The following is a 21,907-nucleotide window of genomic DNA, read 5'->3' on the forward strand; positions in this document are numbered from 1 at the left end:
CTTGCTCTACTAATCCTCCTGCTATTAGGTGAGTCGCAAGAGATAAAGGGAAGTTCCCTGTACGTACCAGGATCAGTCCAGACACCTGGGTTGTGACTCTGCACCAGCAGATGGAGACAGAGCAAGACTTGTCGGGCACCCTCACATATAGTAAGGCACCACCCACAGCTCGCCAGTCTTCCTCTGTCTCCAGCAGATGGGGCAGGTTCACCCACAGGCTCTGAGGATCCCTGGGTAGTTGTTTAGCTAGTCAGGGTTGTTTAATTTGGTTTAATCGTTTGGATTATTAAAAAAAAAAAAAAAAAGGAGAGTTATAGAAAGGCTTCGCTTGTCCTGAAAGCCTCCCAGGGGGGTTGCGAGGTCCTGAGGGGACTACCCCTCCCTGGTCGAGGCCGCTGCTGAGGGTTGAGGACCCGGCCTGTCTGGCAGCAGCGCCGGGGGTGACACCGGGGAGCCCGGTTCACTCACCCCCGCTGGACCGGACACTTCAGGACCAAGGTCAGCGGACAGGTAGAGAAAAAAAAAAAAGTGACTGTTTTCTTTCTTGCCGTTTTCGCCGTCTGTGAGGTTGGCTTTGAAAAGGGAGAAAAACCCCCAGTGTCATCCCATAGCTATGTTATATGTATGAGACCATTATCCCTCCATTCTTTGAATATGGGAGAAAAAGTATAGCCAGAGATATGTAAGTGCAATAAGCGAAACCTCCGCCTCTGACCCGCCCAAAAACTTAAGAACTTGTCTTCAGACGTGCAAGGTCTGGGCAATTAAGGGACTTGCTCTACTAATCCTCCTGCTACCGGTATTAGGTGAGTCGCAAGAGATAAAGGGAAGTTCCCCGACCTTAACTGCCTCAGCCTGTACCCTTCCCTTCATCTCATCCAGGCTTTCAGAAAAAGAAGCCTAAAATTAGGCAGAGCAAGACTGCCCAAGCTGCCGCTGGCCCATCCGAGCCTGCTTCCCTTTCCAAACAAATCAAATTCTGCACGTATTCAGCTCCGCAAAGATGGAGGCTGGGATAGAACAGGGTACATGCTGAAACAAATATAAGAATTGTGGAAGCAGACCGACTTTGCTGGTCCCAGTCTGGTAATTTCTGCTTAATGTGAGATATTGCTGGGGTAAAATTCCTTCCAACCAGCGGCTTGGCTTAGTATTGCAGCAACCGGGCAGATGCCAAGCTCAGGTTCCCCTCCGCCCTCTTATGGTAGGAGGGGGTTGCTCTGGCTGGAGCGAGCTCAGCTTTTATGCTGCCCGAAGAGCTCGCGACGCTGGCAGCAAAGGAGAACGGCTGCTGCCGACCTGTAACCTCTCAGGACCGGCACCGAGCGAGCTCTGCAGGAGAGGAGCGCTTTGCTTCCGGTTCGGCCTCTGATTGGCTTCAATCGCGTATGGGATGGGGGGGGAGGTAATCTGTGCCTCTCGGCTTTTCATTGGCTCGGGGGCGGGAGACGGACGGAAGTGACGTAGCCTAGTCATGGCTGCCTGCTAGCGGCCTGGAGAAGCCGACAGCCGCTGGAGGGAGAGACTGACTGGACGAGGTGAGGGTGGAGAGGGATGGAGACTGGGGTTGTGCTCTGAGAGTTTTGCCTGTGTCGTTGCCGGTCTCTGCTTACTCTCAGTCCGGTTGGTTGTCAGGGAAACGGGGAGACTTGGGCTTTTTGCTCTGCTATGTTTGGACCCGGCAGTTTTCTTCTTGAGGCTTCCCGATTAATTAGAGCCCGAACTGGGAATCGGGATCTGTCGCCATGAGTATTCGTTCATAGCTACTTGGGGATACTTTCTACCTATTTTGTCTCCTTCCTAACTTACTTAACCCCAATCCTTGGCTGGGGTGCCACATGCTAAGGCTCCTTCAGAGTCTTCTATCATGGGCTCTAAATCTGGCCACCAGGTATCATCCTTGCACAATGATTATGACTTCTTTCCTGGAAGGCTGCCACTCTGCGCACCTATGGGTTAGTCCGTGATTTTATTTTTTCTTGATTCTTCCCCCCCCCCCCCCCCCCTCAAGCTGCCCTGACACCTGTTAATGTCTAGAAAAACTGAACAGTGTTACCTTCTGAGCAATGACAAAAGTGCTAGTTTGCCCTCAATGTGTGACAGGTCCACATTTGTTCCTTGTTTACGTTTGTTCTCATCCTTGCTGTTTTTCTTTCTCAGGTTTCCTGCCATCTGAGAGAAGCTGTTAGTAGGCTCCCAAAATGCCAGCACTGCTCGAGAGGCCCAAATTATCCAATGCCATGGCCCGGGCTCTGCACCGGCACATCATGCTGGAGAGGGAGCGGAAAAGACAAGGTAACAGATGCTGTGAAACATTTTAAGGGAAGGGAAAGGACACCCTTCTTGGGTGAGGATGGAAGGGACTTGGGAAAGGTTCACAAAGTCTGTGCCAAGGGTGTATCTCTGTGTATTCTGATTTCAGAGGAGGAAGAGGTAGACAAGATGATGGAGCAAAAGATGAGGGAAGAGCAGGAGCGCAGGAGAAAGAAAGAAATGGAGGAGCGGATGTCACTGGAGGAAACCAGGGAGCAGGTAAGGCTAGTTTCTGTGTATGATCCTCCACACCCATATTGGTTAGGCTGTTGCTGTCATCTTTTTTCCCATCTCTTTCTATTTTGGGGCTGGGGCCTTTCAGGATGGGGAGGAGGGAGGCCTGCAGTCCTATATTGGCTATATGGCCACAGCCCGCGTGTTTTGAATTCTGTAGCCTTTTTCTTACGTTGTGAGGCCTCTTGATTATACCTGTATGGCATACCCACATGACCCCCAGCTTGATCCTTTGTCTTGGTGCAGATCCAGAAGCTACAGGAGAAGCTCTCTGTTCTGCAAGAGGAGAAGCACCAGCTCTTCCTGCAGCTGAAGAAGGTTTTGCATGAGGAGGAGAAGAGACGCCGCAAGGAACAGAGGTAAGAGGGAAATGGGGGACAATGGATCATAAGGAATAGAGATTGGGAAGGTGGAGAGGATTGTGCTGAGGGAGCAAAGCAGGTGAGAATATAAGATGAGAGCTCCTCCTTAACCAGATTGACGAAGGATGTTTGGAGAAAGAAGAAATAAGCACTAGTTAGAGAAAGGGGTTTCACTCTACCTTTTTATATACAAGGGACTTTGCTTCAGGGAATTCAGGGGCAGTAGGATAGTGTTGGCGGTCTCACAAGATTGGGGCAATTTTGGGATGTCTGAGGACCAAAAATCCTTTGAGCATGTGTGGCAAAAATATTCCCTAGAGGAAAGGGATAGCTTCCCATATTTGTAACTGCTGTCATTTATGCATAGGAAGTAAACTGTAGATCTGCTTAACCCGGGGAAGACAGTATTCAAGGGTTACTCTGAATGTGTTGCTCCTGATCATACCCCAGATCAGTCCAGATAAGTGGGTTTTTGGGGGGAGGGACTTGAGAGTAGGGAGGGGAAATGAGGCCGGGTTGTTCCTATGTAAGTTGGTGTGTTCTAAACCAAAGGGGAACAGCTGTGTGTGTAGAATTGTCCAGTAATATAATGCGAGTTATGTTAAAACGTATAAAGGTGGGGGGGCTGCATATTGAAAAACTCGGGAGGCAGTTCTGTGATCCAGAGTTCTACTTCTATTGTACTGCAGACTGCTAGTCATGTTGTGTTATCGTATTTGCTTCCTTTAAATAAAAAAAATATAGATGAGGAGCGAAGATCAGAAAACGGGCAAGAGTACAGTCCTGGGAATAGGTAGAATACAGATATTACGGGGGCCAAAGGTGGGGAAGAGGCCATTCCCTGTACGTACCCGGATCAGTCCAGACTCCTGGATTTGGGCCCCCCCCCCCCCTCTAGCAGATGGAGACAGAAGTTTACCAAAACAGAAGTTTACCAAAACAAACTCTGCCTCATATCAGGTCGATGTAAACCGACCTGATATGGTATTCAACCTTGAAGGTCGGTATAGAAAAATGTTAAATAAATAAAATAAATAAATATAGCCTGGTGCCACCTACAGTCTGCCAGTATTCTTCTGTCTCCAGCAGGTGGAGTAGGTGCCAAACCTACAGTCTGTGCAAGAGTTTCTTTAGAGACAGGAAATTAGTTTAAAACAAAAAAAAGTAAATTAAATCTTTTTCAGCGGGAGTGTAAGGGATCGCAGTGTGTGCCTGTAGGTCCCAGTCCTTGCCTTCCACGGGGGGTGGGAGGTCCTGAAGGGACCATCCCCCTCTGGTTTCAGAGGCCACTGAGGTACTGGGGGAATAGACCCATTTTATTCCAGCGTAAGGTTAACTGGGGGTGATACCGGGGAGTCCGGCTCACTCCCCCCAGTGGATCCAGGACCCGGAGGCGTTTAGACAGGTATTTAGAAAAAAAAAAAGGGAAATAGAAAATTTTCTTTTTTTTTTTTTTTTTTTTTTATTACTGCTTTGGCTTGACTCTCCCTTCCCTCCGGTCGCGTTAGGGACTGCTTGCGTTCCGTTTCGCTGTGCTTAGGGAGGTTGTAAGTGGATTTTTGGGCTGACAGGAATGCCACGTCGAGCCGCGTTTAGGGCCTGCGGAACCGCACGCTCACGGCTCTCACGCGATAGTCTCTGTACTAATTGCCTCTCCGGGGGTGAGGGAGCCTCCACGACCCCAGGAAGGGTCTTGGTCCAGATCATAACTGGCTCTATCGGGAAGCTGCAGTCGGCTCCCGAGGCCTTCCCGCAAAACGCAGGAACGGGCACCATTTTAAATGCGCTGGGGTCCGCATCTGCGGCAGCGGGCGCCATCTTGGCTCTGCTTGCGCCAGCGGCCCCTGCAGCTCACGAATCAGCGTTCGGGGATGAGGACCCCCCCACCTCGCTTATCCCCACAGCACAGGGTCCATGAGGGAGACAGACCTGCGAGGCCTATTTTGTCTAGGTCTGCGGAGGCCCCTGAGGGGGAGGGAGATGATTTATCTTCTGATTCTTCATTCTCATCGGACTTTGTCCTGCTGATGCATAAGGTCTTTAAGGCCCGGAAGGCGGGCAGAAAAAGGTATCACAGTCCGGATCCTCTGCCCGAACCTAGGAAGCGAGCCAAGACCACCCCAGAGCCGGACCCACAGGGGGGTCAACGCCCAGCTAGCATCCGGGTGCCTCAACTAGATACAGATACTTCTTCGGACATGGATGATCAGGATGACCCAGATGTACCCTCTCTGCCTCTGAGGGGGGTCGAGGGAGAATCCAATCCCCAACAGGGGGGTCTGAGAGGGTCTCACGGGGCGGATGGCAACGATACGAAGGTCGTCCGTCTTTTTAGGAGAGATGAACTGGGTCCTCTCATTCTGGCTATTTTAGGGGAATTGGGGATTCAGCTCCCCCAAGAAGAGTCTAGATTGGGGGCTACGGACCCCGTTGTTCTAGGACTTCGGGGGCAACCTTCAGCCTTTCCTTTCCATTTTTCGGCAACAGACTTGCTATTTAAGGAATGGGACACTATGGATATGGTGCTTAAGGTCGCAAAGGCGATGGATAAGCTCTACCCACTGCCGGAGGAGGCTTTGGAGCTGTTGCGGGTACTCAAGGTGGATTCTGCGGTGGCCACAGTCACTAAGAAGACAACTATTCCGGTCACAGGGGGCACAGCCCTTAAGGACTTACAAGATAGGAAGCTAGAGGTTCAGCTTAAAAAAGATCTTCGAGGTCTCCGCCCTGGGTATTCCGGTGGCCATGTGTAGTAATTTTTCCTTACGCGCAGGTCTTCGCTGGGTCCAACAGCTCCTGGCCAATGATTCTCTATCACAGGAGGAAGCTCGCCAGGTGGGAAGACTGGAAGCGGTGATCGCCTGCAGTGCGGATGCCTTCTACGATCTGCTCCGCACATCGGCTAGGGCTATGGTATCGGCTGTGTCAGTGCGGCGATTGTTATGGCTCTGCAACTGGGCAGCGGATGTGTCTTCAAAATCTCAACTGGGTTCCTTACCGTTTAAGGGCAAGCTGCTTTTTGGCAAGGAGCTGGAGGATCTGATTCAGTCTTTAGGCGAGAATAAGGTACATCGCTTGCCAGAGGATAGACCGAAGTCGAGAGGTTCTTTTTCTTCAAGATCGCGATTTCGTGGTATAGGAGACCTCGGACCAACCGTGGGTCCGCCTCTTCTTTTCGCCACAGTGCCAGCAGGCAGCAGACGTACTGTACTCTCAGTCCTTTCGTGGGCACCGTTTCGGTAGACCTGACTCCAGCCAGAATGTGCCGGGAGGTAAGCCCTCGCAATGATGTGCAGCCGGTCCATTCCTCGGTTCCACTTGTGGGAGGTCAACTATCCCTCTTTTACGGGGAATGGACCAAGATCACGTCAGATCAGTGGATCCTAGAGGTGATAAGATACAGTTACGCATTAGATTTTGCACGCCAGCCCCGCCAACTATTTCTGATGTCACCCTGTGGGCTGGCAACAAAACATCAGGCGGCCAAGGAGACGTTACAGCGTCTTCTCGACCTCGGCGCTGTTGTTCCAGTGCCATCCACGGAGCTGCGAAGAGGTCGGTATTCCATTTACTTCGTCGAACCCAAGAAAGAGGGGACCTTCCAACCCATTCTCGATTTAAAGAGGGTCAACAGATGCCTCCGGATCCCTCGGTTCCGAATGGAGACCCTACGTTCTGTAATTGCATCCGTCCGACCGGGGGAGTTTCTGGCGTAAGCATATTTACCATCTGGATTCGACCAGACCATCAGAGGTTCCTACGGTTTGCCGTGATGGGGCGGCACGTTCAGTTCCAGGTCCTGCTTTTCGGTCTAGCCACTGCTCCCAGGACATTCACCAAGGTTATGGTGGTGGTGGCGGCTCAGTTGCGCAGGGAAGGATTTTTTTGTCCATCCGTATCTGGACAATTGGCTGGTTCGTGCGAAGTCGAAGGTTCTGTGTCAGGAGGAGGTTCGCCGGATACTTCAGTTATTAAGATCATTGGGCTGGGTAGTCAACGAGGCTAAGAGCCATTTGGTGCCCTCTCAGTCTCTGGAATTTTTGGGAGCTTTGTTCGACACGTCAAGGGACAGTGTCTCTACCGGTGGAGCATATGCTCATACTTCAGGACCAAGTTCGGGCTTTGTTATCCTGGCCTATACTGTCGGTCTGGGATTATCTTCAGGTCCTGGGCTCCATGGCTTCGACGCTGGAATTGGTTCCGTGGGCTTTCGCTCATATGCGACCTTTACAATCAGCATTGCTATCCCGATGGAGTCCAGGATCAGAACAGTTCCATCTCGAGCTACCTCTGACGGAGCAGGTGCGGTCCAGCCTGAATTGGTGGTTGTCCCCGGTCAACTTGACACGGGGAGTTCCCTTGGTAGTTCCGATTTGGACAGTCATCACAACAGATGCCAGCTTGTCCGGTTGGGGAGCGGTGTGTTTGAGAAAGTCTGTGCAGAGGCTGTGGTCTCCGGAGGAAGCACGTTGATCCATCAATCATCTGGAGACCAGAGCAGTCCGGTTAGCGCTGCAGGAGTTCCTGCCGCTTCTCCAGGGCAAGGCGGTCAGAGTTCTATCTGACAATGCGACCACGGTTGCTTATATCAATCGTCAAGGAGGAACCAGGAGTCGGCTGGTAGCATTGGAAGCCCATCTCTTGATCCAGTGGGCGGAGCAACACTTGGCCTGCATAGCGGTTTCTCACATCGCCGGGGTGGAGAATCTTCAGACAGACTTCCTCAGTCGACATATTCTCGACCTAGGAGAATGGGAGTTGGAGGACGAAGCCTTTCAGGTCATTTGTGCTCACTGGGGCACTCCTCGGTTAGATCTCATGGCGACATTCAAGAATGCCAAGGTGCCGCGGTTCTTTGCTCGTCGCAGGGACACGGGAGCCGAGGGCATGGACGCGCTGGTACTGCCCTGGCCGATGGACGTTCTACTTTACGTGTTTCCACCTTGGCCTCTCAGCAGCAGGGTTCTTCGCCGAATAGAGTTGCATCCGTCAGAGATGGTGCTCGTCGCTCCCGAGTGGCCAAGACGTCCCTGGTTTGCGGATATGGTGAATCTGGCGGTAGTGCCTCCGTTGCGCTTCCCAGACTGACCGAATCTGCTTCATCAGGGACCCGTCTGTTTAGACCAGGTCGAACGCTTCTGTCTAGCGGCATGACTTTTGAGAGGAAGCGGCTGAAGTCCCAGGGATACTCGGATGCTGTGGTAACTACTCTGTTCTCGTAAGGTCTCTCCTTCCCTGTCCTATGTCAGGGTCTGGAAGGTCTTTGAGACTTGGTGTCTCGACAGAGCTATTGTTCCTACTTGAGCAACCGTTCAAGATTTTGAACTTTCTTCAGGCTGGATTGGCGAAGGGATTATCGTGCAGTTCCTTGTGTGTACAGGTAGCAGCACTCTGTTCCTTGCGTGGTCACATCCAGGGTGCGTCCTTGACGACTCATCCTGATGTCTCGCATTTCCTTCGGGGGCGAAACATTTGCGGCCTCCAGTGCGACAACCCTGTCCCTCTTGGAATTTGAACCTGGTTCTTAAGGCTTTGTATGGGGCGCCGTTTGAACCGTTGTGCAGGGCAACCTTGAAGGATCTTACTTTGAAGGTGTTTTTGGTGGCTATTGTTCGGCACGCAGGCTGTCGGAGCTTCAGGCTCTCTCTTGTAGGGAGCCCTTTTTGCGCATCTCTGACTTTGGGGTTTCTCTGCGTACGGTTCCTGCCTAAGGTGGTGTCTTCCTTCCATTTAAATCAGTCAGTTGAACTTCCGTCATTTTCGGATCTGGATAGATTGGACCCGCTTGCTAAGGATCTTCGGAAGCTTGATGTTCATTGAGCATTGCTGCGATACCTGGAGGTGACCAATGCATTTCGAGTTTCAGATCACCTTTTTGTACTATGGAGTGGTTCCCGCAGGGGCAATATGGCTTCCAAGACTACCATCGCTAGGTGGCTTAAGGAATTCATCACTTCTGCCTATGTGCTGGACGGTAGATCTTCACCTGAAGGTCTGCGGGCTCATTCCACTCGTTCTCCGGCTTCCTCCTGGGTGGAAAGTCACCAGGTATCCCTGGAGGAGATTTGCTGGGCGGCTACGTGGAAGTCACTGCATATTTTTGCTCGACATTATCTATTGGATGTTCGGGCAACTGGTGCCGGTGGATTTGGAGAAGGTGTGCTTAGAGCGGGCCTCTCCAGATCCCATCCCAATTAAGGTAAGCTCTGGTACATCCCAGGAGTCTGGACTGATCCGGGTACGTACAGGGAAAAGAAAATTAGGTCTTACCTTTGATAATTTTTGTTCCTGTAGTACCACAGATCAGTCCAGAGTCCCGCCCCTGTCGTCTTCTTGGAAGGGAATGGAGAGTCCGCTGTCTTTGCTGATTTTTCTTAACAGCTTGATTCGACACTGTTTTGTTCTTTGCATGGGTTCTGCATCCCTTTGGGGAGTGGTTATGCTATGTTGCGGTTGTTAGGTTCCTGTATATAGTTAGTTTGGTCCATTTTGCTTTGACATTCGTAATACTGCCAGACTGTAGGTGGCACCAGCCTATATGAGGCAGAGTTTGTTTTGGTAAACTTCTGTCTCCACCTGCTAGAGGGGGGGCCAAATCCAGGAGTCCGACTGATCCATGGTACTACAGGAACGAAAATTATCAAAGGTAAGACCTAATTTTCTTATACCAAGGAGGGAAAAGAGGAGACTAAGGGTCATATGTAAAAGAGGGAAGGCATGGTGTGGGAATGGAGGTAGGATGCACAGGATATGATAACTCATTCCCAGAGGATGGAAGCATCTCTTAAGTGTAAAAGAAGCAAAAACCTGGATACTGGCAAATGCGAGCAGAGGGTTGGATTATGGTGTGGATCTCGCTGAAAGGAAGAAAGGGCTTGAGTTGTGGTACATGGGGAGTTTGTGTTAATACTACTTTGATAACAGCTTAAGACTTTACTGCAACATGTGTTTTGCAGTGATATGACAACACTGACTTCTGCAGCCTATCAGCAAGGCCTGGCCGTGCATGCTGGGACGCACCTTATTAGTATGCAAGGTAAGTATACCTGTCCCCGAGCCTGTGGTTAGCTTGGCAAGAAGAGAGCTCCCTTGAACTTTCAGAAAAATGACTTGTAGGTGGAATTGGTGATTGACATGGGATCAGAATCTGAGTCTTCGGGTGTCATAGCTCTAGATCAGTCTGCGATTAATGCTGGGAGATGTTGGCTAGAGCTTGGAAACTGGAGGAAAAGCACTGTCAGTAAGGGGGTGGATGATTGCGGTTAAGTGTTCACCTGTCTCTGCAGGGAGCCCTGGAGGACACAGTCGCCAGGCCTCACTAATGGCAGATCGAAACAAGCAGATGTTTGGCCCCCCTGTCATCCCGGTGAGTACTCCCCACCCCCTGATCCCCAGACTCCCATCTGTGTATCTTGCTGTCTTGGATCTCTTTGACACTTTTCTTTTAATTTCTTTTTACAGAGTCGTCACTTTACAGGTCAGGGAGGCTTTGCCCCAGGCACTCCAGAGCACGGCCAGTATGCCACCAGCCAATCGAGTCACAGCCCTTATGCAGTCGGCCAAACCCAGCACACATTTGGAGCCGGACAGGCAGTGCCAGTCAGTTATACCGGTGGACAGCAAATCAGAGGTAACTATCACCCTAAGCATTATATGCAGCAGAAGCCATTAATTAAGCTCTGCAAGTAATTGTTCTTTTTATATAAGAGATTAAGAGAGGTTTATCTGGTGAATGTGGAGAGGTTGCCTCTGTAGGACATCTTATACCACAAGATACATTACACTCGAGTGCTGATTTATAAATCACTTCACAGTACTACTTTGGGTGCTTTTTACAATCTTGAGTTTGAAAGATTATAAGCAAAGCTCTTCTGGAACAAATTGCACTCAACTGCAGGTGAGTATGCAGGGCAGGGAATAAGACAGATTAGGACGGTTAGTGCTATATAGATCAGTCATGAAATATCTGTGACTGAAGTTCCCTTTACCTCACTCTTACAGGTCCCTCTGCTTTTCAGGCCATGCAGTACTTATCTCATCAGCAACCAAGTTACGGAGTTCATGGACACTTCCCTGCAGCACAGACAGGTTTATGGCTTTCTCTCTCCCTTTCCTTATCAGCTTCTACCCTCTTTCCTGCACATTGACTTTCTTTTGTCCCCGGTCTTGTTCCAGGCCATCATCCACCTCCCACCCTTTCCCTTGTATAACCTGTTGCCGTGCTTTTTAGCATTTATTCTTTCAGGGGTGAAAATGTTCTCTCTTTCTCTGTCCCCTTCTTCCATGTTACTGATCTGTTTCTCTCTCGCCTCCTTCTTCCCTACCCTCTTTCCAGGGTTTATTCCACCTAGCACTGGAATCCCACTGCAGAAACAGTTGGAACATGCCAATCAGCAGTCCGGTTTCACTGATTCCGTGAGTAACAATCTTTCTCATACATGGGGGAGAAGAGTGGCCCCTGCTCTCAAGCATCTCCATGGTATTGAAAAATGACTGTTGCGATTTGATGACTCAGTGGCACGGTTGTGCACCAAGCAGGACCACCTGGGTTTGATTCTCAGGAGATTCTGGCAGGACAGAGTTCACAGTGCTCTGGGGGGAAGAGTGTCTTGGCAATTACTCAGCAGTGAGACCAGGTGGCCAGACTCGGGGTGCAAATGGATGGGCTAGTTGGGATGGGAAAACCCCAGTTCTCTGTACGTAACCAGATCAGTCCAGACTCCTGGGTTTTGCCTCTCTGCCAGCAGATGGAGACAGAGAAATTTTCACTGACACTGTACATAACCCATGTGCCACCTGCAGTCCCTCAGTATTTCTCTATCTCCAATAGATGGTAGATGGTGTAAAACCTGCAGTCTGAGAGAGAGAATTTCGGAGGAAGCTCCCTGAGGTGTTAGGCTTCTTGTTGGACCAACCCTCAGGTTGAGACAGGCGTCCGGGGGGGTTGGGAACCCCTGCCTTGTGCTCGCCCGTGTTGTGTTAGGGGCCCTGAAAGCCAGGGGACTGGTTCCCTCAGGGCCTCAGAGGTCTCTTTGTCTGTAAGGCCCCGGAATCAGGGAAGTACCCCTGGGTGTGTTTTTTGCCTTTGTATCTGTATCTGTGATTTTAAAGACAAGGAAGGAAAAAGCCAAACAGACTTTACTGAGGGGCAGAAGGTTCGTCCATGAGGCAGCGAGGCTGCAGGCTTCGGCAGACAGAAGGTAACTACTGCACCGATCCGCGTGTGTTGTCCAGGTGGCACCTATTAGGTCAATATCCTCTGCTATTGTCCCTGCTGCAAGAATCCAGGTCTATTGGTGGCTGTCTCTGTGCAATCTGATGAAGGGAATGGACCTGAAACTCCCGGGTGGTGGTCACCACGGATGCAGTTTCGCGTGTTTTCTGACAATGCGACGATGGTGGCGTATATCAACAGTCAAGGTGGCATGTCACAGGGGTGGAAAACGCACAGGCAGATTTCCTCAGCAGGCAGCAACTGAACCCAGAGTAATGGGACTTGTCCCATGAGGTTTGGAACTGCATTTGTGCCTGGTGGGGTGTTCCCCAAGCTGGGCCTCACGGCGACATGGTTCAACACAAAGACAGAGAAGTTTCTCAATCGCAGAAGAGTGGTCAGTTCGGTGGGCCTGGATGCTCTAGTGTGCCCTTGACCATTGGGGATCCTGCTGACGTGTTTCCTCCTTGACCTCTGGTCGGTCGAATTCTGAGGCATATAGAGGAACATCCCGGTTATGTGGTGTTGGTAGCGCGCGAGTGGCTGTGGTGTCCGTGGTTTGCAGATCTGGTGCATCTGGCGGTGGTTGGATCCCTTCGGCTGTCTCATCTATCAAAGTCGCTGCAAGAGGGGCCATATTTTTGGATCGAGAGGATCACTTTTGTCTCGCGGCTTGGCTTTTGAGAGGTAGCGGCTTTGCCTGGAAGGTTATTCAGAGCAGGTTATCTCCACGTTTCTCCAGGCTCGTCAACCTGCCACTTTGGCATATATTCAGGTCTGGAGGGTGTTTGAGTCTTGGTGACTTCGGAGACGGGTGCATCCCGTCAGTGGAGGTTCCTCTCATCTTGGAATTTGTGCAACAGCGCTTGCTAAGGGTCTCGCCTATAGTATCGTTCGCGTTCAGGCATCAGCTTTGGGCTCTCTTAGGGGCAAATGGTGAGGCAGGTTCTTGGCCTCACATCCGGCTGTGGTTTGTTTCTTAAGAGGTCAAGCATTTGTGACTTAGTCTGGAAGTTCTGCCCAGTTTGGAGCCTTAATTTGATCTTGCGAGTTTTGTGTGGGGCTCTGTTTGAGCCTTTGGGAGCAACGATGAAGGCTTGGACTCTGAAGGCCGTGTTCCTGGTGGCCTTCTGTTCGGCCAGACAGGTTTCGGAGTTACGGGCTCTGTCTTGTGGATGGTCCCCTCCTTTTGGTCTAAGGTGGTGTCCTTTCATGTTAATCAATGGTAGACCTGCCGGCTTTTCCGAAGTGGTCTAAGGATTTCCCTAGGGGCAGGGATCTACAACTTTTGGATGGGAGGAGAACTCTGTTGCATTATCTGGAGCTGTCAAATAGTTCTGGCACTCTGATCACCTTTTTGTCCTGAATGGGGGCAGGAAGAAGGGAGAGAAGACCTCTAAGGCTACCATTTCCCGTTGGTTGAAAGCGGCTATTTGCATGGCCTATTTTTGTAAGGGCCGTCAAGTTCCAGGGGTGCTGAAGGCGCACTCCACAAGATCGCTAGCCACTTCCTGGGTAGAATATCCGTTGCTGTTGCCTCAGGAGATTTGTAGGGCTGCGGTGCGGGCCTCATTGCATACTTTCACCAGACATTACCACATGGACGTGAGGGCGCAGGAAGATGCGTTCTTTGAGAGAGTTCTGCCCAGTCTAGGGGAGCTTGGGTGCATCCCACTTGTCTGGACTGATCTGGGTATGTTCAGAAAAGGAAAATTGGTTCTTACCTGCTAATTTTCATTCCTGTAATACCACAGATCAGTCCAGAGACCCTCCCCGTCACTGCTGAAAGACTGGTTTTTTGCCAACTGGTGGTTCAAGTTGGTTTGCCTTTCAGGGTATTTGGGCTACAGTTTTTGGGGGTTTCCAACTCGATAGTTTTTCCTGTTAGCCTGAGAAAGGGGTTTGGGGGTTACATATTGGCTTGAGTACATTTTTCTTTTTTTAAATCGCGTACTGAGCACCTCTAGAAACTTGAAACCTTTTCCTCGAGTCATGATTAGTAAAAAGGGCTCCTGCCAAATTATAAACATTTAGAAAACTTTACCAAAATAAACAAGAACATTAAAGGAAAACAAAGCAAAAAAAACTAAGGGGAAAATTATAAGAGAGAACCTGAGGGAACTTAAGTGACATGAGCAGCTGCTTTCTAAATACCGCTGTCCGTTCCGCAGATGAAAAGAGACTGAGGGGCTTCTCTGAGAGCGACTTGGTGCAGCACCATAGTGCCACGCGATGATACCACCTATATGTGGACACTTTTGATTTTTAAACTACCTTTCCAAAAAAAAACCCCTCCCCTCCACCTAAAGCAGTTAATCATAATAGTTTAAAACATCATGCTGAAAAATTTGGTGATAACTGATTTTAGAATTTTTTTTATTTTTTTTTGTCTCATGCATGCAGTCAACAATTCGCCCAATGCATCCTCAGGCTTTGCACCCAACGCAGACCCTTATCCCTGCACCACAGATCTCTGTCCAGATGCAACCTTCCAAGGTAAGGAAAGCCTCATGCATTTTGCTAAAGGAAGATTTCCTGCCAGCAGATGGAGATGGAGTCAGGTTTCAAAGCTGACATCACCCTAGATCCACCCCTGCAGTGACCTCAGCCCTTCAGTATTTCCCTGTCTCCAGTAGATGTAGACGTGCTTTCCCTATGGGGATCACTGTACCTTTTGGAAGAAGAAATTCTACTTTTAAATTGCCGAAAAGATTGAGCCCTGCTCTCCTGGGTTGATACCTAAAGGTCCCTCCCCCAGCTGAGAATTCCTGAGGTGATTTCCGAGATCCCTCAGAGGTGAGCCTTGGTCCGGTAGCCGGTTCCTGGCATGGACTTTGCTGCTCAAGCAGCTGAAAGGCAGCGGGGTGCAGGAAGCCAAGCGTTCAGCCGGAGACCGTCTCTGTACTCAGCCAGTGAGCGCTGTGCCCAGGTACTTTTTTTTTTTTAAAGGAAGGAAGATTTACCTTCAGAGAAGAGGGATTTCGGTAAGCCTTCCTCCGGTCTCCTCTGTGCGCCATACTGATGTTCCCGATCCTGTTGGAGCATAGGGAAGTGGGCTTATGAGCGGGTTGAGTGGTCCCCCCCCCGCCCCTCCTCTTTAAGCTTGGTCAGCACACCATGTCATAGGCCGTGGTGATGCCATCTTGCGCTCGTCTTTGTGCATCTCGTATTGCCCACCATGGAACATAGGTACACACAGTGCGTCTGTTCTCTACATGTGCGTACTTACACGCACAATAAAGTAAGCACAGGATACAGGAAAAGCCGGACCCGCGTGTTATGCATGTACCTCACCCTGCCTAGGCGCTCAAAATTTGCACGCATAAATTTTAAGCTCGAGCTGATCGAATGCAGTTACTGCTGCCATGGCGCCAGCAGCCAAGAAACATAAGCACCTTGCTCGCTGCGCTGCTTGTCATATTAGGGCTTCTCAGGCTGACCTGGATTCCAACTTGTGTGAGCACTGTGAGGAAGCCCAAGGGGATTTGGCCTTTCCGGACTTTGCTGAGCCCGGCTCCTCCCATTCAGATGATGGATTGGAGGCCTTAACTGGATGTACTCTGAGTAATCTCTTGGCTGGGTGTTCCATGGGAGAGGGCAACTCGGCTGGGCCCATCCCTGTTCCCGCCTGGGATAGGCATGGACCCGGCGGCCTTTCCCAGCATGTAGCCCAATGGACTCCAGACCAATGAGTTATGTGCTCCCTTGCTAGCAGATGGAGACTAAGTCAGGTTTCAAAGCTGACGTCATCTTAGATACACCCCTGCAGTGACCTCAGCCATTCAGTATCTCTCAGTCTCCTAGAAGATGTGGACGTGCTATCCCCACACCAGCACTGGTGTTCGGCGAGATTGCAGTACTCGTTTGAAGAAGAAAATTTACCTTTAAATTAGAGGTGTGCTGGAATATAAACTGCTTGGAAGCCCAAGCTGTCAGATTAGTGTGTCTGCAATTCAGCCACAGGCTCCAGGGACAGGCAGTCTGCATGATGTCTGACAACACAATGATGTTAGCCTACATCAACCGCAAGGGAGGAACTAAAAGCCACGAAGTATCTCTAGAAATAGATCCCCTTATGGAATGGGCAGAGTTAAATCTACAAGGGATCTCTGTCTCCCACAATGCAGGAAAAGACAACGTCAGAGCAGACTTTCTCAGGAGGGAGAGTCTGGATTTAAGGGAATGGGATCATCTGCCAGAGCCTTCCAGCTCCTAGTAGATTGCTGGGGCCACCAATCCATCGACCTACTGGCCACATTTCACAATGTGAAGGTCCCCTGATTCTTCAGTTGCAGAAGAGATCAGTGCTGCCAAGGGATCAACGCTCTTGACAAGACCTGGCCAGAGGAGGACTTACGCTATACGCCTTCCCTCCGTGGCCTCTGCTGGGCAAGGTCATTCGCAAGATCGAACGCCACAGAGGATTAGTGCTTCTGGTGGCCCAGATGCCCGTGGTATGCAGACATGTGGAGGCTTCTGGTGGAGAGCCCCCTATGTCTCCCCCACACACAGGGACTTTCTCCAACAAGGTCTGATCCTTCACGAGGACCCAACTCGTTTTTGTCTTGTGGTCTGGCCCTTGAGAGGGCTCGCTTGACGAAGCGTGGCTATTCGGCAGCAGTAATTGCCACCTTGCTCTGTGTGTGAAAGTTCTCAACATCCTTGGTGTATGTGCAGATCTGGAGAATATTTGAGGCCTGGTGCAAGGAATGCAGAATGCCCCCACAAACAACCAAGATCCCCCATGATTCTGGAATTTTTACAGGATGGCCTGAACAAAGGGTTGTCCCTCAACTCCTTGAAGGTCCCAGTGGCGGCTTTCTCCTGTTTCAGGGGCAAGGTGAACTGAGCCCGCCTGCCGACGCATCCAGACTTGGCCTGTTTCCTAAAAGGGGTTAAAAACCTCCAACCACCCTTAAAGCAGCCGGTCCCCCTATGGAACCTCAATCTAGTATTGGACTTGGTAGTAGGGTCTTCCTTTCAGCCGCTGCGGTCTGTCTCTATGCCTGCTGAAGACAGTATTCTTGGTGGCAGTATGCTTGGTTCGTCGCATCTCTGAACTACTGGCGTTGTCATGGCGGGAGCTGTTCCTCCAGCAATGTTACAGCTTCGCACCATTCCTTCCTTCTTACCAAAGGTAGTCTTGGAGTTTCATCTGAACCACTCTATTTCCTTACCGTCCCTAGATAGACACAAGGACACTGAAGACTACCACCTCCTACGCCACTTAAACGTCAGTAGGCTTTAGTATGATATCTGGAACTTTCAGAACCAGTGCGCAAGACGGACCACTTGTTTGTTCTTCATGGTGGGAGGAAACAAGGCGAAGCAGCTTCGTGAGCTACCATTTTATTTATTTATTTATTTACTATTTTTATATACCGACATTCATCTCAATTGAGATATCACACCGGTTTACATTCAGGTACTGTAGGTATTTCTCTATCCCCAGAGGGCTTACAATCTAAGTTTTTGTACCTGAGGCAATGTAGGGTAAAGTGACTTGCCCAAGGTCACAAGGAGCAACAGCGGGACTTGAACCTTGGTCTCCTGGTTCATAGTCCACTGCTCTAACCACTAGGCTATTCCTCCTCCCTTGCTGGATCAAGGAAGTGATCACGGGGGCTTATGTAGAGGCAGGGAAGCCTTTACCCTTTCAGGTTAAAGCTCATTCCACTGGGGCCCAGGCAGTATCCTGGGCGGAAGCTAAGCTGCTGTCTTCTGTCATCTGCCGAGCAGCGACGTGGCCCTCCTTGCATACCTCCAGGTTCTATCGCCTGGATGTCCAAGCCAGAGAGGACGCAGCCTTTGCGGGGACAGTGCTAACCAGACCGCAGGCAGCCTCCCACTCGATCGGGAGTAGCTTTTGTACATCCCATTGGACCTGAGTCCATCTGGCTACACACTAGGAAATGGAGAAATTACATACCTGATAATTTTGTTTTCCTTAGTGTAGACAGATGGACTCTGCCTCCTGCCACTGGCTGCCAAAGAACAGTGCCAAGGATTCACCTGTGGAGTGGATATTTATTCCAAGAGATTACCAGTAAGCAGTCATCCAGTCCCTAGATCAGGGCATCTGTAATCTTACTGGGGTTCAATATTTGTTTGGTTGAGTTAGTTATGTTTATCAGTTTTTAATCAAGTTTTTTTGATAGTATGTCCATAGTGGCTTTTGAAGAGAATAGTGAATGGCTGAAGTCACTGCAGGGGTATATCTAGAGTGATGTCAGCTTTGAAACCTGACTCCTTCTCCATCTGCAAGCAGGGGAGCACAACCTATTGGTCCTGAGTCCATCTGTCTACACTAAAGAAAACGAAATTATCAGGTAAGTAATTTCTCCAATATTCCTCCCCCAGTAACGTGATATTTGTCGGGTTTTTTTTTTCTTTCTGCAGTCAGCACTGGCGTACACTCATCCCGCACGACCTGCCTCACCTGGGAGCTTCTCCCATGGCACCCCACCCCAGCAAGCACACGCAGTAAGTGGTGGTGTAAAGCTTACTCTATGCTTATGGCCAGGGACACAAGAACACTTGGACTCAGTAAAAGTATAATGTCTTTTTATTAGTCAATATAAGTGTTCTCGGGAGATGCTGGGTACTGGGTGCCCTTCGTCTTACAATCTGACCAGCATCTCTCTGGATACAGGAAGTGATCCTTCTTTTATAGATAACATTCAAATACAGGAAAAGGATAGAGGGTTCTAGAGACTTGCATGACTGCCCAAAGAATCATTTACATAAGTTGTGATGTCAAATGCATGATTAAATCATCCCTAACTATCCTGATTGGCTTCCCAGGATGTGTAGCCCATTTCCCATGACTTTCTTTGTTCTGGTAAACTCTTACTGGTCAAGACAATCAACACGTCTGTAACTGTGTGGATTACAAACTCCTGAGAATAGTGCCTGAAGCTCCCCTGTGGTTTCTTCTTTGTGACTCTATGAATAGACATCACCTGTCTGGTGCCAGCCTGCCTCCACAGATATCCAGGGACATTCTGTAAGTCACTCAGAGTCCATTCAGCCCAGGCAGGCCAAAGACACGCAGAGGGTTCTGGGGATTTCCTTCTCCATGTTGGTTTTCTGTTGAGGCATACTTCTCAGTGGTCTACCTTTTTCTGTAACTTAGTTCTGTGCCCACCTGCATCTGTCCATTCCCCTTTATTTATCCATCAGGTCAGTCCAGAGAGTTGAGTTTTTCTCCCCTACCACCCGATGGCAACAGAAAATAAAAGCTTTACTGTACTCTTGGTACTTAAGACACTGTACTACCTGCAGTCTCTCAGTATTTTCTGTCTCCAGTAGATGGTAGGGATGTCAGTCAGTTGGTGTAAAAATTGCTCACAAGAGTACTAGGTACTGTTCTAGGGTTATCCTCCTAGTAGAGTAGGGTCCAGCTGGGGATGGGTGACCCTTGATTGAACCTGTGCCCTAATCCTGAGAGGGTTTTAATAGCTAGTGGTGCTGGCGCCTTCATTTCCTTGTCTCTCTTATTGCTCTCTCGGTGGTGGCTACCTCCCTCTGTCCTCAATGAAGATTACATAAGGAAAGTATTACCTTACTTTTGGAGATTCTTTCTAGTTTTTGCTTCTGTACAGGATTGTACCTTTAATTTTGCCTTAAAAACCCCCCAAACCTTGTGGCTGACTACTTTGAGCTCAGCAGAAGTGAGTCACCTAATCTGAAAATATGGGACCTGGATAAGAACATGCCATACTGGGTCAGACCAAGGGTCCATCAAGCGCAGCATCCTGTTTCCAACAGTGGCCAATCCAGGCCATAAGAACCTGGCAAGTACCCAAAAACTAAGTCTATTCCATGTTACTGTTGCTAATAATAGCAGTGGCTATTCTCTAAGTCAACTTAATTAATGATGCAGAAACTTTTGGCAGATGGGTGAGCCTCAATGGGCCTTCCACTGCTAAATTGATCAGATCTGCAAACCAAGGCCTCTGAGACCACTCCGGAGCCACCAGAATTACGTCCCCCTGATGATCCTCCATACGCTGCAAAATCTTGCCCTCCAGCAGCCATGGGGGAAACACATATAGCAGAATGTCCCTCGACCAAGGAAGAACCAAGGTGTCGAAGGCCGCTCAGATTTGGTCCTGGTCTCCCCATGTACTTACGAGGAAAAGAAAATCGCGGTACGAGAAACCATTTGTCGCCTTCACAAGCTAGGAGCCGTTGTCTGTTCCCATGGTGGAGCACGGAACAGGCAGATATTCCATTTATTTCATAGTCCCCAAAAAAGAGGGCACCTTTTGTCCAATTCTCGACTTGAAAAAGGTGAACGTGGCTCTGAAGATCCTCATTTTCAAATGGAGACTCTGCGCTCTGTGATTGCTTCAGTACAAAAGGGAGAGTTCCTGGTGTCTCTGGATTTAACTAAAGCATACTTAACCATAGGCATCTGGCCAGACCATCAAAGATACCTGAGATTCATGATTCTAGGGAAACTTTTTCAGTTTTGCGTTCTGCCCTTTGAGCTGGCTGACGCCCAGGAGCTTTACCAAGGTGATGATCGTGATGGCTGCGACCCTCCGGAAGGACAGGATCTTAGTTCATCCCTATCTGGACGACTTGTTGATTCAGGCGAAGTCAGAATCTCTTTGCTGGGAGGCAGTGGATTTGGTCCTTAAGCGACTATGATCCTTGGGGTGGATAGTCAATTTGGCCAAAAGTCACCTTTTCCTTTCCCAGACTTTGGAATTCCTGGGTGTGCATTTCGATACCAAGGTGGGGAAGGTCTTCACTGAAGAGTGGATTTCCAAGTTGCATCTCTGAACTGCAGGCATTGTCGTGCCGGGAGTCGTTCATCCGGCTGACTCCAGGGGCATTACATCTATGGACTATCTCATCCTTCTTGCCCAAAGTAGTTTCAGCGTTTCATTTGAATCCGTCCATTTCATTGCCATCCCTAGATAAATTCAAGGACGTGGAGGAATATTGTCTCCTCCATCATTTTGTTGTCAAGAGTTTTAGTGCGGTATCTGGAAATCTCAGAACCGGTCTGAAAGACAGTCTGTTTGTCCTTTATGGTGGATGGAAGCAAGGTGAACCAGCTTCACGGGCTACCATAGTTCGCTGGATTAAGGATGTGGTCAAGGGAGTTAGAGCTCATTCCACTGCGGCTCAGGTGGTCTCAAAGGCGGAAGTTAGACTGCTGTCTCCCATTGATAATGGCCAAGCAGCAATGTCGCCCTCCTTGCAAACCTTCTCTGGGTTTTATCCCCTGGATGTACATGCTCGAGAGGACGCAGCCTTTGCAAGGGTGGTGTTAACCAGACCCTGGGCAGCCTCCCGCTCTGATCGGAAGTAGCTTTTATATAGCCCAATGGTGCTGACCTGGCTATATGCTAGGAAATGGAGAAATTACGTACCTGATAATTTCGTTTTCCTTAGTGTAGTCAGACTCAGCATCCCGCCCTCGGCTGCCTTAGAACTGCGCCATGGGTCCTCACGTGGAGTGGGCCTTGAATCCAAGGGATAAGAAAATTATTCCTTACCTGCTAATTTTCGTTCCTGTAGTCCAGACCGTGGATTATGTCCCCCTTCCAGCAGATGGAGTCAGAGCAAAAACTGAGAGGGCGGTCCCTCATAACTGGTGCACCCCTCTGTAAACCTTCAGTATTAAGAATATCCAAGCAATAAGGAAAAACACACCTTGGATGGATCAATACAAATTGAATATCATGGATAGATACAAAATTGAATATCAATTGTAAACAAGTCTAAGCAAAAAACTTGCAACCTGAACTCTTAATCAGTCCCAAAC

At 49.6% G+C, this 21,907-nt stretch overlaps 1 protein-coding gene across 4 annotated transcripts in view; it reads left to right on the top strand.

The window, feature by feature from the left end:
* The first annotated feature begins 477 nt into the window (after window positions 1-477).
* The window catches only part of GPS2 (G protein pathway suppressor 2), a 32,992-nt gene continuing 11,562 nt past the window's right edge, over window positions 478-21,907 (top strand). Inside the window, exons 1-11 of one of the 4 annotated variants that reach the window (XM_029580393.1) lie at window positions 478-498; window positions 2,161-2,295; window positions 2,423-2,532; window positions 2,794-2,906; window positions 9,866-9,945; window positions 10,196-10,275; window positions 10,371-10,539; window positions 10,911-10,997; window positions 11,245-11,324; window positions 14,527-14,619; window positions 18,523-18,606. In XM_029580393.1, coding sequence (XP_029436253.1) covers window positions 2,202-2,295; window positions 2,423-2,532; window positions 2,794-2,906; window positions 9,866-9,945; window positions 10,196-10,275; window positions 10,371-10,539; window positions 10,911-10,997; window positions 11,245-11,324; window positions 14,527-14,619; window positions 18,523-18,606 — 990 coding nt within the window. In that variant the 5' untranslated portion in view covers window positions 478-498; window positions 2,161-2,201. Of the gene's footprint in view, window positions 499-1,395; window positions 1,539-2,160; window positions 2,296-2,422; window positions 2,533-2,793; window positions 2,907-9,865; window positions 9,946-10,195; window positions 10,276-10,370; window positions 10,540-10,910; window positions 10,998-11,244; window positions 11,325-14,526; window positions 14,620-18,522; window positions 18,607-21,907 lie in introns of those variants that run through there. The other 3 variants (XM_029580392.1, XM_029580394.1, XM_029580395.1) reach the window with 3 other exon arrangements.

This window comes from Rhinatrema bivittatum, chromosome 16 (genome assembly GCF_901001135.1).
Source record: "Rhinatrema bivittatum chromosome 16, aRhiBiv1.1, whole genome shotgun sequence".
NCBI lineage: Eukaryota > Metazoa > Chordata > Amphibia > Gymnophiona > Rhinatrematidae > Rhinatrema > Rhinatrema bivittatum.